We start from the raw sequence: 18,115 nt of genomic DNA, 5'->3' as shown, positions 1-18,115 counted from the left end.
TGTGGCAGGTGTCGTGGTCAGGTGACGTGGCAAGTGGACAATCCACAACTTGTGGCAGGTGACGTGGCCAGGTGACATGGCAAGTGGACAATCCACAACTTGTGGCAGGTGACGTGGCCAGGTGACATGGCAAGTGAACAATCCACAACTTGTGGCAGGTGACGTGGCCAGTGGACAATCCACAACTTGTGGCAGGTGACGTGGCCAGGTGATTTGGCAAGTGGACAATCCACAACTTGTGGCAGGTGTCTTGGTCAGGTGACGTGGCAAGTGGACAATCCACAACTTGTGGCAGGTGACGTGGCCAGGTGACGTGGCCAGGTGACATGGCAAGTGGACAATCCACAACTTGTGGCAGGTGATGTGGCCAGGTGACGTGGCCAGTGGACAATCCACAACTTGTGGCAGGTGGCGTGGCCAGGTGACGTGGCAGATGACGTGGCCAGGTGACGTGGCAGATGACGTGGCAAGTGGACAATTCACAACTTGAGGCAGGTGACATGGCAAGTGACACGCTAAATACACGTACACTGCTGCTCTCTCAGCTGCTACTCTGGTCTCACAAAATGTCTGAAATGGTTAAATAATACTGTTTTTTGAGCTTAGGGAGGGTCATGAAGTTTCTTAACCAAACGCTTATAAACGCAAACGCAGTAAAACGCCGCGAAATTCGCGGCAAAAACTGGCGTTTTAAACACCGGTTTTTGCGTTTGAAAACGTGTGTTTAGATGAGTTTGCATCTGCGTCTCGTGTGCATGGGGCCTTAAACTCAATGGCTCAAAAACAGAACTTCTCCTGTTTCAGGCCAATCGGAAGATTCATCCCGCAACAACATGGACGCCTCCGCCCATTCTGGGTCAATCCATCACCCCCAGCACCAAAGTCAAATGTCTCGGAGTCATCTTCGACACCCACATGACAATGGATGCACACATAGGGTCAGTAGTCAGCGGATCGCACCATCTGCTGCGCCTGCTACGTAGACTCATTCCCTTTATCCCAAAAAAAAAAAAAAAAAAAGACATAGCAGTCGTGGTGGGGACACTTATCTCCTCCAGACTTGACTATGCAAATGCCCTCTATCTTGGACTCCCAAAATACCAAATCACTCGTCTGCAAGTCGTTCAAAATACGGCCGCTCGACTCGTGACTGGGAAAAAAAACATGGGAATCAATCTCACCTTCGTTGAGATCCCTTCATTGGTTGCCCGTAAAAGACAGAATCACTTTCAAAGCTCTCTGTCTAACGCATAAGTGTATTCTGGGAAATGCCACCCAATATCTATGCGAGAAACTAAAAGCCCATAACCCCAATCGCATTCTGCGATCCACCAACCAAAATCTACTCCAGATACCCAAAGCCAGATACAAGTCCAAAGGAGAACGAAGATTTGCGGTCCAAGGACCCAGACTATGGAACGCTCTACCAACCACCATCCGATTGGAGGTAAACCACCTGGCCTTCAGGAGAAAGATCAAGACCCATCTCTTCTGAGAGCCCAGGGAATGGATACCAAGCACCCAGAGGCGATTCAGTTTGCATGTGTTGCGCTATATAAAAAGTTTCTCACTCACTCCTCGCCTCACACTGACAGAGTGTGGGGAGAGGCGAGCTGATTAGCGGCATCTCCTCACAGGGGAGACTTGTATAGGTAATCAGGGCACTGATCATTAGTGCCCTAATTACAATGCAGCCCATCAATGACACCAGTCAGTGCCCAGTGATGCCAACTTGTGCCCATCAGTGCCGCCAATCAGTTCTGCCTATCCATGCACATAAGTGCCATCAATTTGTGCCGCATATTAGTGCCTCCTCATCAGTGCCACTCCATTAGTGTGCTTCAGTGCTGCCTCATCAGAGGAGGAGACAAATTACCTATTTACAAAATTTTCGGACAGAATCTTTTGGTCTTTTTTTTTGCAAAAATCTTAAATTCAGCAGCGATCAAATACCACCAAAAGTAAGCTCCATTTGTGGCAAGAAAATTATAAAAAATGTATTTGGGTACAGCGTTGCATGACCACACAGTAATTCAAAATTTGACAGCACTGAAATCTGAAGATTGGCCTGGGGTGAACGTGCCCTGTATTAAAGGTGGTTAGAGTTTTTTCTAACCACTTAGTGCCCGCAATGCACTGCGAATAGGCCTCCACTGTAGGCAAAGCAACCCATACGTTGCTGCCTACTTCTGGGTGTCGGACACGCCCGGCACCCACTGTAATTGTACACAGCAGGAGCACGTCAGCAAGTCCCGGCCAATGATTCATGTCTGGGACCTGCCGATCGGCTTCACAACACAAAGCTCTGTACACAGGGAACGATCTGTCAGTTTCTCATCCCTGCAAAGCAGATTGGTAAAAGCCAATGTGTGTCATAGTAAGGCACACGTTTAAAGTGGTTGTAAACCCAATATAAAGAAAAAAAACCCTGCAAGACAAAGGCATAATGAGCTAGCATACTAGCTCATTATGAATAACCTGAGATCGAAGCCCCCGCAGCGGTCCTCGTCTCCCCCCCTCCGGCGGCGACATCTCTCCCGGGGGTTACTTTGCGAACACGCCGCAGCTCATCCTTTGTGTTCGGGTTTAAGGGGATCGAGTGGCAACCCTAGCCGCACGATCACCGCCATTAGTAGAATAAAAAATAATAATAATAATTCCAGTATATATTCCATAGTTTGTAGGTGCTATGACTTCCACGCAAACCAATAAATATACACTTCTAGGGATTTTTTTTACTCAAATTCATGTAGCAGATTACATTTTGGCGAAAATAAATCCAGAAATTTGATCTTTTCTATTGGATGTGTTTTATAGCAGAAAGTAAAACACAAACACATATATGTATATATATTTATTTCATACATTTCGGTCCTTTCATTTATATTGGATAAAATAAAAACTGCAGTGTTGATCAAATACCACTAAAAGAAAGAGCTATTTGTGTGAAAACAATTATATGATTCGAGTACAGCGTGTTTATGACCGTCCAATTACCAGTTAGTAGCAAAAAAAATTCCTTGTCATGAAGGGGGGTAAAACCTTCCAGAGCTATAGTGGTTAACCACTTCCCGCCCGGCCTATGGCCGATTTACGTCCGGGAAGTGGTTCTGAAATCCTGACAGGACGTCCATGGAAGTCCTGCAGGATTTAATGCCGCGCGCGCCCGTGGGGGCGCACAGCGCGGCGATGCGGGGTGTCAGTCTGGCACCCTGCATCTCCGATCTCGGTAAAGAGCCTCCGGCGAAGACTCTTTACCACGTGATCAGCCGTGTCCAATCACGGCTGATCACGATGTAAACAGGAAGAGCCGTTGATGGCTCTTCCTCACTCGCTTCTGATAGACGCGAGTAAAGGAGAGCCGATTGGCGGCTCTCCTGACAGGGGGGATTCAGCGCAGCCCCCCCTCGGATCGCCACACTGGACCACCAGGGAAGCCCACCCTGGACCACCAGGGAAGGGCAAGAAAAAAAAAAGTCTGCAAAAAAAAAAAAAAAAGCATTAAAAAAAAAAGATGCCAATCAGTGCCGACTGACTGGCAATATGAGTAAATCAGTGCTGCCACCCCAGTGTCCATCAGTGCCACCCATAAGTATCCATCAGTGCCACCCATAAGTGCCCATCTGTGCCGCCTATGAGTGCCCAGTGCTGCCCATCAGTGCCGCCTATGTGTGCCCATCAGTGCCGCATACCAGCGCCACCAATCAGTGCCACCTCATCTGTGCCCGTCAGTACTACCTCATCGATGTCCATCAGTGCCATCTCATCGGTGCCCATCAGTGCCGCCATATCAGTGCCCGTAATTGAAAGAGAAAACTTACTTATTTACAAAAAAATTAACAGAAAAAAATAAAAACTTCATTTTTTTTCAAAATTTTCAGTCTTTTTTTTGTTTTTGCGCAAAAAAAAAAAAAATCGCAGAGGTGATCAAATACCACCAAAAGAAAGCTCTATTTGTGGGGAAAAAAGGACGCCAATGTTGTTTGGGTACAGTGTAGCATGACCGCACAATTGCCATTCAAAGTGTGACAGTGCTGAAAGCTGAAAATTGGCTTGGGCGGGAAGGTGCGTAAGTGCCTGGTATGGAAGTGGTTAAGGGGCAATTAACCCTTTGGGGGGGGGGGCAGCACTGCAAAGACCGATTTCTTTTTTTTTCTTCTTCTTTATGTTCAGCATTAAAAAAAGAAAAACATTTTAGTCATTATTTTTTTACTTGAATGCCCCTTTAACTGAAGCCATTCAGCTATAAACTAAGCATGACCTGTCTGTGGCTCCCGTCATATTTTCCTCTCGGCCTCATCCTCCTGGAAGATTTCCACATTCCCGTCAGCTAAGGCGGGAAAGCGGCTGGAAAAACACTCGCTCAGTCCACAGAAGTTGAGCTCAACCTGACGTCATCGTCGGCTCCTCCGCAAACTTTGGTATCCAAACAGACCGCACATTCCAGAACGCAATTGGGTGCCAGTCGGAAAATAGGAAGTGAAAGCGACGTGATTGGTTGGCGTCTAACTGGTTGTACAGCCAGAGCGAGGCGTGGAAAGCAGGTCTGATGCTGCTATTGGACAATAGTTTTCATGGGGAGGAGAGTCAGCTTCCTGGTTGTGGCAGAGCCGAGGGCGAGCGGAACAGACAGCTGGTGCAATCGTCTCTTTTGGGGTGAGTTGTACAGCTTTGGGGCTTAAATGATGTTTGTACTCCTTGTGTGTGAGCTGGGACGTTCTAAAGGCGGCCATGGATTTGTCTGTACACTGAGCAGAATCCACACAACTTCACTGCCTTAAAGAGAACCGGTCATGATTGGTGGAAGAATTGTATGATCAGACTTAAAGGGTTTGTTTACTTTTGTAATAACATGTGCAGCCAGGGGCCCCAGGAGTTTTCACATTGTGTAGACTGATTTGTATACATGACCTACCTATGGGCTTCCACCAACGCACAGTGCTGCATATAAGTCAGTATGGATGGTATATCTCCCCTCACCCCCATCATCACAGTGCCCCCCTCCCTCCCCCATGCTAAAAGTCATGGCTGAGCGCTCTGTGTTCAGTGACTCACCAGGTAGTGAAGCCAAGATTAGGATAATAACTCCAGAGGCCACGTCTTTAACCACTTCCATACCAGGACTAATCTGGCACTTCTCTCCTTCATGTAAAAATCATATTTTTCTTTTGCTAGAAAATTACTCAGAATCCCAAACATTATCAGACACCCTAGGGAATAAAATGGCGGTCATTGCAACTTTTTATCTCGCACTGTATTTGCATAATTTTTCATGAATTAAAAAATTACAAAACAGTAAAGTTAGCCCAATTTTTTTGTATAATGTGAAAGATGGCGTTACACCGAGTAAAGAGATACCTAACTTGTCACGCTTTATTGCGCACACTCATGGAATGGCGCCAAACGTCAGTACTTAAAGCGGTTGTAAACCTAAAATTGCAACTTTCTATTTCTAGAGGCATTCTAATAGCCCCAATTCGTCTCTTGTCTTTTTTTTTTTTTTTTTTTTTTTACCCTACCTGCTTCCTTCTCCTGATATCGCCGATATCCCGAATGGTGACGTCACTCCACGCATGCGCCGTTCGTTCGTTAATCCGGCCAGCCGAGACCCTGCCGGTCACTAGCTCTGTTTATGTCGGGGCTGCGTCATTTCCTGCTGTTGACGTCAGCGCAATATTTTTCATTGATATTTTCTCCCTCCCCCTCCCCAAGAGGCTCATGGATGTTTACGCTGTGTGGGTGGGTGTACGCTGTGCAGACCTTCTCTTTGTTTCCATGGTAACCGGAAACGAAGAGGAGGCTTGAATATTTGACGTAGTGCGCACGCGCGGGATTACAGCAATCGTCATCAACTGTGGGCGGAAGTTTTTACAGCAGCAGACGCGGAAGACCAACAGAAGAATGGCGCTGGCATAGTACAAGGAAGCCCAAGGACAAAGGTAAGGATTAAACCGCAATTTTAATAATTGCATTGATTACAGAACGATCGGTGGATGCAGCGGGACACTGTCTTTAGAAAACTGTTAATACTGAAGATAGTAGATGGGGGTTTACAACCGCTTTAAAAATCCTCATAGGCGATGCTTCAATTTTTTTTTTTTGCAGGTTACTAGTTTGGCATTACAGAGGATGTCTAGTGCTAGAATTGTTGCACACGCTCTAACGCACGTGGAAATACCTCACATGTGTGGTTTGAACAGCGTTTGCATGCGTGTTCTCTTCTGAGCGCGAGCTACCGGGAACAGGGGCGTTAAATTTTTTTTTTACACTTTTTTTAAACTCTCTCTAAAATATATATATATATATATATATATATATATATATATATATATATATATATATATATATATATATATATATATATATATTCACTTTTATTTCTATTACAAGGAATGTAAACATCCCTTGTAATATGAATGGTTAGTGACAGTTCCTCTATGGCAGGGATATGCAATTAGCGGACCTCAACTACAATTCCCATGAGGCATAGCAATACTCTGACAGGCAGAGGCATAATGGGACTTGTAGTTTTGCAACAGCTGGAGGTCCGCTAATTGCATATCCCTGCTCTATGGAGAGAAGCGGGGTCAATAAGACCCCACATCTCTCCTCCAGGCTGGAAAAACATGAGATCGAGAATTGTTTTTTTTGCTGATCTCATGCTGACAGCCGTGATCGCGGCTTTGTTTACTTCCAGGAACCCAGGGCGTGACGTCATAAAGTCGCGCCCGGGCCTCAGACGGTCATAGAGATGACTGGAAATCTTTATCGTCGTCAGCCGGCGCCGGACGATTCTTTCTCCGGGCCACCGATGGCACAGGAAAGCCCGGAGAAGCATCAGATGGCGGCGGGAGGGGGGGGGGGGTGTCCGTCTTTAAGAACGATCAAGCAGTGGAACGTCCGCTATGATCAGTCTTATCGTGCACAGAATCGCTGGCTGAAAAGAAAGATATCTGAAAGTTGCCTGTAGCTGCAGGCATCATTCAGATATCCCCGCACAAAGTCAAGGACGTCATATAAAAGCCCAAAGGCTGTGCTTCAAAAGATTACACACAGGTATAAAGATCTTTAGCCACATATATATAAAAAATTGTATTTTGAATGTGATCAGTGAATTCTAACCACAATTTTTTAAAGTGGTTATAAAGTGTGTCTTTTCCTTTCCTTTCCTTTCCTTTCCTTTCCTTTCCTTTCCTTTCCTTTCCTTTCCTTTCCTTTCCTTTCCTTTCCTTTCCTTTTTCCCTTTTCTTTCCTTTTTCTTTTTCCTTTTTCTTTTTCCTTTTTCCTTTTCTTTTTCCTTTCTTTCCTTTTCATTCTTTCCTTTTTCTTTCTTTCCTTTTTCTTTCTTTCCTTTTTCTTTCTTTCCTTTTTCTTTCTTTCCTTTTTCTTTCTTTCCTTTTTTCTTTTTCCTTTTTCCTTTTTTTCCTTTCTTTCCTTTTCTTTCTTTCCTTTTCTTTCTTTCCTTTTCTTTCTTTCCTTTTCTTTCTTTCCTTTTCTTTCTTTCTTTCCTTTTCTTTCTTTCCTTTTCTTTCTTTCCTTTTCTTTCTTTCCTTTGTTTCTCAAATATGTGCCTGCTCTGTGCACAGGGTGGCCCTTAGCCTCCTCTTCTGGGGTCCCTCACCAGCGCTTTTGGCTACTCCTCTTCTCCATGCGCTGCCATAGGAAACCGCCTCCTATGGTGGCACACCTGCATGCTCGCTCTTAAGCTGGGCTGTGTGCATCTTTAAACACACACACAGCTCAGCCCCACCCCCCTCCTCACTGCATTTGAATGGCTGTGAGAGGGGAGAGAGAGTGAGAACCTCCTCTGGTGCAGCTGGGCAAAGCAGTGGATCAATACACAACTCCAGTAAGCACTTATGGAAAGGGGGGTTGGGAGAACAAGTGAAAGGTGTGGTTGTTTTTTTTTTTTTTTTTTTTTTTTTTTTATATATACAGGCATACCCCACTTTTAAGTACACAACGGGACCAGAGCATTGATGTAAAACGAAAATGTACTTAAAGTGAAGCAATGCCTTTTTTCACTTCTATGCTGTAGTGGGGGTGCCAGGGGCTTTAGTGGGGGCATCAGGGGAACACTCACGTAAATAAGCTCATCTGATGCAAGGGGGGCCGCTCCAATCCATCCCACGGACATCTCGCTGTGCACAAAGGACAGTGCTATTGAGAGGCTGGATGGCATTCTGTGGCTGACAGGGAAGCCTGAGGGGATGTGATGTCACCGGAGGTGGGGAGGCAGCCAGGATACAGAAAGAGCACACTGGAACTGGGCAGGCTAAGTGCTCAGAACTTCAGTTCCGTCTAATGCGGGTGCACGGCGCGGAATATTTGTACTTGTGAGACACTTTACGTACACTCGCGGGCATGTCCGTACTCGCGAGTGTACGTAAAGTGAGTGTCCGTAAAGCGGGGTATGCCTGTATCATACTTACCTAGGTGGATGCAGCATCTGTCCCCCACCAGCTCTAAGACGGAGAACCAAGCGATCAAAGACCACTGATTGCTGAGTTTTCAGTTCTATGAACAGAAAGCTGGTGACTGTCAATCTCCAGCTCTCTGCTCAGCCTGTTTTGATGAATGACAGACAGCTGGCTGCACAGACCTGCATGGATCTCCAAGTACATCCTGGTGTGTACATCCATGCGGATCTGATGCATGGATCAGAACGCAGTCTGTTTATGTGCAGCCAGGGTGTCTGTCATTGATTTGAACAGGCTACTGCTTGGTACACCTGTGAATTCCATGCAGATGTACAGATCAATACGCCAATGGGAATGAGGTATAAAAAAAAATACAGTCAGTGTCTGTCAAGGATGAGTGAATGCTCGTCGCATTCATCCAAATATATAATTATTATTATTTTATAAAAGACCCCTAGATCTCCTTACAGTCAAAACGTGCGCCGACCGCTGTGAGCTTGTGTTGGTAATCTTCGTCAACCTCTGCTCTTTGTTGTACAAGTCATCACTTCTAAGGGGCAGCTATCTAATGAGCTGTGAAGGATTTTAAAGAATCGCCTTTGTATAATGTTGGGTAGCCTAGAATTTGACATTTTGCTTGAAGTGTTTGTTACCTCTTTACTACAACCGTTCCCTACCTTTCCCAATGTTGGTTTCCCTTTCTTTTTTCTGTGTGTAGATGGATGGAAGTGGAACGTCGCCGCCATCATTAATGAATGAGTATATGCTGCAAGGCAGTGTCTCCTCTTCAGGAACAAGATGTATGTATTAAAGGGATGTCTGTGTTTTTTATTATCTAAATAAAGCAGTAATAAACCCAAAAGAAAACCATTTTATTGGATTTTACACCAATACAAAAGAAGAACACGTTATATAACCTAACCCTTAAGGGTCTCATAGGAAAAAGTACAAGAACATAAAAAATAAAGCACAGTCAGTACAATGATCAGGCTTAGAACAGCTGTTGACAGTCTCTAATCATGTGGTGCCCAGCAGTTGGAACGATTCTTCAGTCATTCCAACAAACATAAGAAAACGTAAGCCATACATTATACAGGGGGAAAAAAAACGACTATCACTGATTTTTTTAATGTGTAAGCTGGCTTTAATTTAGTGTATCTAAATATTCTAATACATTTAACCCCCCCCCCCCCCCCAATATCATTAATGTTTTGGTTTAATAGGTTTTCTGCTTTAAAGCAAAAAAAAAACATCAAATTGGAAGTTAAGAGAAGCATGTTTGTTTGTTTGTTTGTTTGTTTTTTCCCTAAAACATACTTACCTAGGTGGATGCAGCGTCGATCCCCGCCGCCTCTAACACTGAGAATCGAGCAGTTAAACACTGCTGATCGCTCGGTTCTCTGGGCTCCCTGAGCAGAGAGCAAGTGACTGTTTTATTGTGCTGTTTATCACTCAGTGAATGTAGATTTGTTCTGATATTCTTCCAACATTCAAACATTTTTATGTTTTGCTTAATATTCAAACAACTCCCTGGTTTGAAGTGCGGAATGTATATTTTAAATTGCTTCTTTTCTTTGGAGGTGTGAATTTTTAGCTTATAGATAGTGCTGAACCCGTGTTTTTAATATAGGTTCAGCACATGACTTTTTCCCTTTTTTTTTTTTTTTTTTTTTTTTTTAAGAGAATTAAAATAAATAAAGAGCACATAGAAGCTGGATCTGATTTATACTAATTGAAGCACAGGTGTTGAGGTATAGAATAGAAAAACAGTATGAGTTTTATGTACAAAAGCTCCAACGCTTGCAGTTTTTTTTTTTTTATATGACCTCGACAGCTGCAGGATAACCTTTATTCCCCTCTCAAAGTAACTGAGGTTGTTTTATAAATGCAGTTTGTCATCGCCTGGGCATGATTTGCATAGAACTGCATCCCTGCCCTGTGCTGATTTAGGCTGTTTGCATAATAGCTTCTGTTCTTGTTGGACATCATGGGCACAAGCTGTTTTTTTTTTTTAGCCCATATCCATTAAGCTTTAGATCAGGGGTCCCAAACTGGTGGCCCTCCAGCTGTTGCAAAACTACAAGTCCCCATCATTCCTCTGACTGTGGGAGTCATGCTTGTAACAGTCAGCCGTGCAATGCCTCATGGGACTTGTAGTTTGGCAACAGCTGGAGGGCCACCAGTTTTGAGACCCCTGCTTTAGATGAATTACATTTTTGTTCTGATTATTTGTTTTTCTTTGTTTTGTTTTTTTATTTTTATTTTTTAACAGGAGAAACAAAATAGTGGCCTTCTCAGTGGGGCCATCACTGTATAAACAGATTAGTAGGATGCTATATTCATCTATTTAAAATGACATCCTTTTATCCGTTACCATTTTCTTACTTGTTCTCTCCTCAGCAATGGATGTGATTGTGTATTTTGTGAATGATGAGGCAGTTCCGCTGACGGTGGATGGCCTTTCTGGCATGATGGCACATGAGTTGCACCGAATAATCCGCGAAGTCCTTGCGCTCCCTGACATTGCTCAAGAAGTCTTTGCTCTATGGCTTGTTTCTCCATTTTTGGGTAATAAACATGGGTATTTGACATTGCTGCACATCCATACAGTCATAGTGAAATGGCTCCTTCATATAATTTTACCTTTTTTTTATTAATTATTTTTAGAGGTGCAACTGAAGCCAAAACATCAACCTTACAAAGTCTGCAGACAATGGCATGAACTGTTGGCACGGTTCACAAATTGTTCGACTGAAGACATTCATCAAGGTAAACAAATAATCTTTATTTTATCTTTCTGAATGTAAAGTCAGAGATACAGATGACAGGACATTTTTCTTTAAAGCAGAACTGAAGTTCCACTGTAAGAAATAGCGAGCGGGCAGGATTTTATTGCAGAAGAGACATGCAATGTCTCTTCTGCGATAAAATGCCCCTATTAAGTATAAATGTGATAAACTTGACGCTAGGGCCGAAACAATTAATCGATTATGAAATCGATTAACATTTTCATAATTGTTTAATCGGGCAGTAACATAATGGGATTAAAAAAAAAAAAAAATTGTCCCTTTATAGTACAAAAAAGCAAATTGCTTCTGTAAATATTACTTTCACTGTCCCACAGTAAAAAAAATTAACCCCTTACAGAAGCGATCATTTGCTCTTTTTGTACTTATTTTTGTTTTTTTAACCCCATTATGTTACTAAACATCTCAGGCCAGTTCATTTACATGTTTTCTTATGGGACACGTTCACATCCATGATTTTTTTTCCAGGTGCTGCGTATTTGAAAAGGGCAAGGACTTTTTAACGCAAAACGGTGCTATTTCGTTTTTTTGGTTCAATATACTTCAATGGAGAAGCTGCAGAAAAGCATGTCATGTGTTTTTGCGGCAATTTGTGTTTTGTAATCTGCCCAACAAATTGGCCCAAAAAGTTTTTTAAAAATGCTTTTTTTTTTTCTAAGGCTATTATCCGATTAATCAAAACAATCGGCTAACTAATTGATTATGAAAATAATCGTTAGTTGCAGCCCTACTTGACGCATCACCTCCAATAAAAATAATGAAATTGTGCGTAGAACAGCAGCTGCTCCTTTAAAGTGAATAAATCGCCTCAAAAATATTATATACATTTAAAGGCATGCTGCTACTTTTATGCAAACAACAAACCAAAATATATATAGGGTAGCCCTTCAGGTTTCTTCCAATCACCATGCCTCAAATAGGTAATGTGCTTTAATAGATTCACTTACATTGTGCGCCACCACCGCGAGGGCAAAAATTCACACTCGCTAACTCCAAATGGCCATGAAATGCCTCACTCGCTTTTTGCGTATACTCCAGAGATGTCTCTTTTCATCACTCTTTCACAGCTAGTGTGCTAAGGGATCCTTCCACTCCATGTGCAATGAGTAAATAACAAAGGGATAAATTGCATAATATAGTGTAGTATGTTTTTTTTTTATATTTGAAAAAATATCACAAAATTGTGCACTTGCATTTAAAGGTGACATTAAAACACTGCACATCACCAAAAGAACACCATGCCCACAGTGAAAACATGGTGGTGGCAGCTTCATGCTTCAGGACTATTTTTCTTCAGCTGGAACAGGAGCCTTAGTCAAGGTAGAGGGAATTTTGTACAGTTCCAAATACCAGTCAATATTGGCACAAAACCTTCAGGCTTTTGCTAGAAAGCTGAAGATGAAGAGAAACTTCATCTTTCAGCATGACAACGACCCAAAGCATACATCCAAATCAACAAAGGAATGGCTTCACCAGAAGATGAAAGTTTTTGGAATGGCCCAGCCAGAGACCAGACCTGAATCCCATTGAACATCTAAGGGGTTATATAAAGAGGGCTGTGCTGATAGACTCATGCCCAAAAAGACTAAGTGCTGTAATAAAATCAAAAGGTGCTTCAACAAAGTATTTTAAGGGTGTGCACACTTATGCAAGCATAATATTATTATTATTATTTTATTTTTACTTCCCTCCACCTAAAAGATTTCATTTTGTTGTTCAACTGAGTTGTTCAGTTTATAGGTCACATTAAAGGTGGAAAACGTTCTGAAATTATTTATCTTTGTCTAATTTTTTTTACCTAACAGAAACCTGACAGTTTAACAGGGGTGTATAGACTTTTTTTTATCGTGTGTGTGTGTGTGTGTGTATGTAATTTAACATTTATTCACCATCTTGCTTTTAGATTGGTGCTTGTCCATGCTGTGATTATGTTGTTTTTTATTTGGGGTGTGGTTGAATAAGATTTATTATGACTATAAAGCATGGCATAATTACATTTTTTGCTTCCTGTGTTCTTTACATAGATGAACCTTGTCTGCAGTTCCGCAGAAATATTTTCTTTCCTAAATGTCGAGAACTTCAGGTGAGATAATAAGTTATACAGATCATAAACTGACAACTGAAATCATCATCACAGCCTTTATTATAGGGTCTTGAAATCATAAAGCATGATAAAGTATAACTGTTTGTGTTTGACTCTTTAACCACAACAGTATTGGTTTCGATATGTACTAAAGTATTGTACATATTGACAGGACCCATGCATCACAAGGAGCCATGTCAAATGTGTATGGTTACAGTTGAAGTAGTCCGAGGACCAGAGATGCCCCCTAAAGTATGGCCAATGGCTGCGAGCGCTGATCACTGTGCTCTGGCTGGGGCGGCAGTCTCACAATAGCTCAGCGTGTAGATTGCCATGCTAAAATCGGATGTGTCAGTACAGTGATCTGTACGTGGATTTTTTTTTATTTATTTTTTCCGTTAAGCTCGCTGAGTTGAATGGAAAAAACTTCCTGTGTGTACCCAGCATAAGTGTAGACACAATTGATACCCTGTGCCTATGATGGCCGCTCTCAATGCACAAGCAAAGAAAACCGTGGGGGCTGTTTGTGGTCCCATTTTATATATTCACTCCTAATCCTGGCCAATTTCTCCTTTATGTAAAAATCCGTCTTTTTATAAAATTTCTTTGCTGGAAAATCCAAAACGTGTGTGTGTGTGTGTGTGTGTGTGTGTGTGTGTGTGTGTGTGTGTTTTTTTTTTTTCTCTCTCCTACTAGCAGGGACCCTAGGGAATAAAATGGCGGTCGTTGCAACTTTTTATGTCACATGGTATTTGCGCAGCAATATTTTAAACGCGTGTTATTTATTTATTTTTTTCCCCAAAAAATAAATTGTGAATCCAAAAAAAAAAAACCCTCAAGTTAGCCTTATAATAATTATGATTTTATATATATATATATATATATATATATATATATATATATATATATATATATATATATATGTATGTGTGTGGTGGTTTAGCCATAGAGGAAATGTATCTTGCCATTTTATGAGATGGATATGTTGATTTTGCGTTTAGATCGTTAATGAGGAAGTTTTGCGTCTGCTATATGAAGAGGCCAAATCTAATGTCCTAGAGGGCAGGTACCCTTGTGACTTGGAAGACTGTGAACTGCTGGGTGGCCTAGCTTGCCGTTTAGAACTGGGTCCTTATAACCAACAAAAGCATACACCTTCTACATTAAGGTATGAGTATACCTTTTCATGCTTGTATATTCATTTTTTTTGTTTCTCATTGGGAGTGGTCATTAATATACAAAAATCTATACATCAATACCTTGCCTCACTCGCATGAGTTTGTAGTAAAGACTACTTTCTACTTAAAATTATAAAAAATGCAGATTACTGCTTTTCCTTTTATTTTCATCCGGCCAGAACAAGCAGAATTCATCAGGGTGTGTGTGTGTGTTTGTTTGTTTTTTTTGCAATACCTTTTTATCCCGAAAGGAAAAAAATTAAATTCTGTAACTGCTTATAAAGTGTTAGTTGGAGTTTGGCTTTAGTTTGTTAGTGTATTTAAATCTACTAGCACATTTAAACCCCCCCCCCGACTGACAATATTGCTGTCCAAATATGCCCTCTGTGCTCACTCATCAAGAGTGGGGGCACTCTAATACAGGATGTGTGTATTTGTCCAGATCACCAGGTAAAAACAGAGGGGGGGGGGGGAGCCTAAGAATGTGGGTTTTGTAAAACTCTTGTTAGGCCATAAACTATTTAACCCTTCACTTCTTACTATTCTTTAGGTCATTAAGAGCTGGGCTGTAATCATTTTCTGTTATGTTGCCAGCTGCAGCAAGATAAAAGGGGTCATTCGCCCAGCCACTACAATGCCGTAGCTAGCGCTCCACGGGCTGGATTAAAAGGTCCGCCGGGCCGTAGTTTGCCCAGTCCTGCTCTAGATGGACTCTTTAGGCACCACAACACACACGGTCATCTAAAAGTAAAATGTTTATTAATACAAATAGTCTAAAATGACAAGGTAAGGTTAAAATACCGAACACCATATGCTAGTATAACTACCACAAAAAACCTCACCATAAACCCTCATAGGCCAAACTATAACCTTGTGTAAGACTATTACAAATGCAGTCATCGATATCTAGATAGGCCTGGTGTAGGTTGATGTGGAGGGTAGAAAAGCTCAGCTCTACATGTTTCCTGCTCACACGCTTTTTCCGGAGCTTGAGGTAAGTATTGTATGTATAAGAATAGATACAATAAATACAAACCATTATATGTAAACAAATGGTATATAACAGAATAAAGTGACTCAAAATGTCATGGGTCTACATAGGTCTGGCCAGTGTAACACTGTGGGACAGTGTAGGGTAGGAGCACAGCATGGATGTGGGGACCCAAACAAACACAGACAATGGTGACCAGAACCAGGCTGAGCATAAGTTGGAAAAAACATTATGACCACCCACCTAGTATTGAGTAGGTCCCCCTTTTTGTTGCCATGATCTGTCAAAGCATGGACTTGACTTCCTGAAGGTGTATTCTCCACAATAGTTACTTAAAGGGGTTGTAAAGGTTCATCTTTTATTTTCTAAATAGGTTCCTTCGATTTCCCTTCTAAATGTTTTTTTTTCTTTGTTTGAATTTCTCACTTCCTATTTCTCCTCGGTAAGCTTTCCACCATAATCCGAGCGGTGGAAAGTCATTTAGAACAGCTTACTGAACACCTTACTGAGGAGAAACAGGAAGTGAGAAATTCAGACAAAGAAAACAAAGAAAAAAAACATTTAGAAGGGAAATGGAAGGAAAAGGTAAGTGAACCAACAATGCACTAGCTTATAGTAACCTATTTAGAAAATAAAAACAAACCTTTACAACCCCTTTTAATATTCCTTGTAATGAATGTAGACCATTTTTCAGTGTTCATTTTGAAGATGCCAATTTAAAGCCATGGCTCGTTATATTGGCTATATTTTGGACCACCCTGGCATTATTTTCATCATGGCTTATAACCATGTTTGACAAGCATCATCCTCAGAAAGCAGCTTTTTATAAGACCTTTTGCTTCATCTGTCTGTTTAGTTTTTTAATCATGCCTAGGTACATACAGAAGCTCTGGGCCTTAACAGCCTAGTAAGTATTTAACGGGCGCAAAAATATCTAGTCATGGCACTTGTGTATTGTGTGACTCTATTGTATACTACAATACAATACAGCAGGGGGTGACCAACCAGTGGCCCGCGACCTCCTCCTCTGGAATGGCGGGTTGGTGGAGTGATACCAAATTCTCTCTGCCTGGGACAGCAACAGCTGGTGATACCTGAATAGAATACTGTTATTAAAGGTAAGTTTAACAGTAAAAGCACAGTGTATATATGGACATATCTGTTCTGCAGTGGTTACTGTGCTGCTTTCAAACCGATCTGCAGGTGCAGCACAGAACACATGCGGGTTACCTGCAATGAGCCATAGACTTCTGTTTTTACCTGTGGGTTGGTGCACTTCAGAAAGTACACCACACCTGCAGGAAATAATAGAAGTCTAAGTGCAGCTAACCTGCAGGTATACAGCAGCGCATCAGTGTGAGGCCCCTTTGACCCAATTGGACCCTTCGTTCACCTTTATTGAGCCACAGATGCAACCAGACTTGTGGCCATTTACACCCACGACCTAGTCGATCCGCTAAAAAAAAACAGAAGGGGGGATCCGTCTCCTTCCATCCAGGCAGATCGGATTGGAGGGCCAATTGAGTAGAATGGGCTGTGCCCCTGTCTGCTCTGCATATGCAGAGTAAACATGGACCTGTCATCTGCCTGCTCTGTTAATTGTGGCCCGCGATCGGTTACCAAGTCGCGTAAGTGGCCCTTGCGCTTCAAAAGGTTGGGCACACCTGTGAATACAGGGAAGTTCTCTGTATGATAATACCAAGGTTGCGCATTGCATCATGGGATGCAACAGAAGTGTTTCTCAGTGTCCACTTTACTAAAAGTTGCATCTTACGTGATTTTCTGATTCTAATAAATTAGGGCTGCAGTGGGGTGTGATGTGCGTTTTTTAAACTTCATTCATGTCTCCGCACAGCAGCCTGTGCGTGTGGTAAAAATAAGTTTTTATTTATATTTTTTTTCTGGGTTTTACTGCATCGGACCTCATGGGCTGTGATCCAGTATGAACAGGGCACATAGAAAACTATTATAGTGCAGAAAAATGCGCATCTTCCAAAGATGGGTTCAAACTTTATTTTTATTTTTTTATAAACAAGTCTGATGGGTAGAATATTGTTTTTAAAATGGAGAGCCTTTAAAATAATTTTGTGCAAACAAAAATGTGATGTACGAATGGCAAACTTGACGCTTGGCACCTATACACACCATAATAGTACTTTCTTCAGGATGATTGTATGTTTAGGGAGATTGTGCTTTGCTTTGGGGTGCCTTGATTCTGATGAAGGACCACTAAAACAAGGGTAGGTTTTATTTCCAAATGGGTATACATAATTTCTAGTTACAAAGATACAGTACATACATTATAGTTACAAAGTGGGTAAGTAGCAGGAAAATGTAGAGGGAAGAAAAGGGATTCTCTCTAGGCTCACTCGCTCTCATTCTGTGTGAATCATTTGCAGAAGGGCTTCTTGTCCAGTTTTGGGACTCGCCCTCAGTTTGGTCCCATCAAATTGGTATTCTTAATCCATCATTGACGAAATCTTGTACCAGAGGTCACAGAACTTCATTCCTGACCCAGGCTCAGAGTGGAGTTTTTGAGCAGATGATTACGCAGGACGTCCATAATAATCCTGCCCCCAGCAAGCATACTGCAATACTGAACAGGTTTGGGCAGTAAATACCCCAGGGGGTCCTAA

General features: G+C 42.0%; 1 protein-coding gene across 1 annotated transcript in view; it reads left to right on the top strand.

Moving 5' to 3' along the window:
- The first annotated feature begins 4,411 nt into the window (after window positions 1–4,411).
- Window positions 4,412–18,115, top strand: part of FRMD8 (FERM domain containing 8) — a 33,685-nt gene continuing 19,981 nt past the window's right edge. Inside the window, exons 1-6 of the mRNA XM_040328589.1 lie at window positions 4,412–4,656; window positions 9,139–9,220; window positions 10,821–10,988; window positions 11,088–11,189; window positions 13,252–13,310; window positions 14,312–14,478. Of these exons, the coding sequence (XP_040184523.1) occupies window positions 9,139–9,220; window positions 10,821–10,988; window positions 11,088–11,189; window positions 13,252–13,310; window positions 14,312–14,478 (578 nt within the window). The 5' untranslated portion in view covers window positions 4,412–4,656. The remainder of the gene's footprint in view (window positions 4,657–9,138; window positions 9,221–10,820; window positions 10,989–11,087; window positions 11,190–13,251; window positions 13,311–14,311; window positions 14,479–18,115) is intronic.

This window comes from Rana temporaria, chromosome 11, assembly GCF_905171775.1.
Source record: "Rana temporaria chromosome 11, aRanTem1.1, whole genome shotgun sequence".
In the NCBI taxonomy this organism is placed as follows: domain Eukaryota; kingdom Metazoa; phylum Chordata; class Amphibia; order Anura; family Ranidae; genus Rana; species Rana temporaria.
Note: the sequence above shows the minus strand (reverse complement) of the source record. Positions and strands in the feature narration are given on the sequence as shown.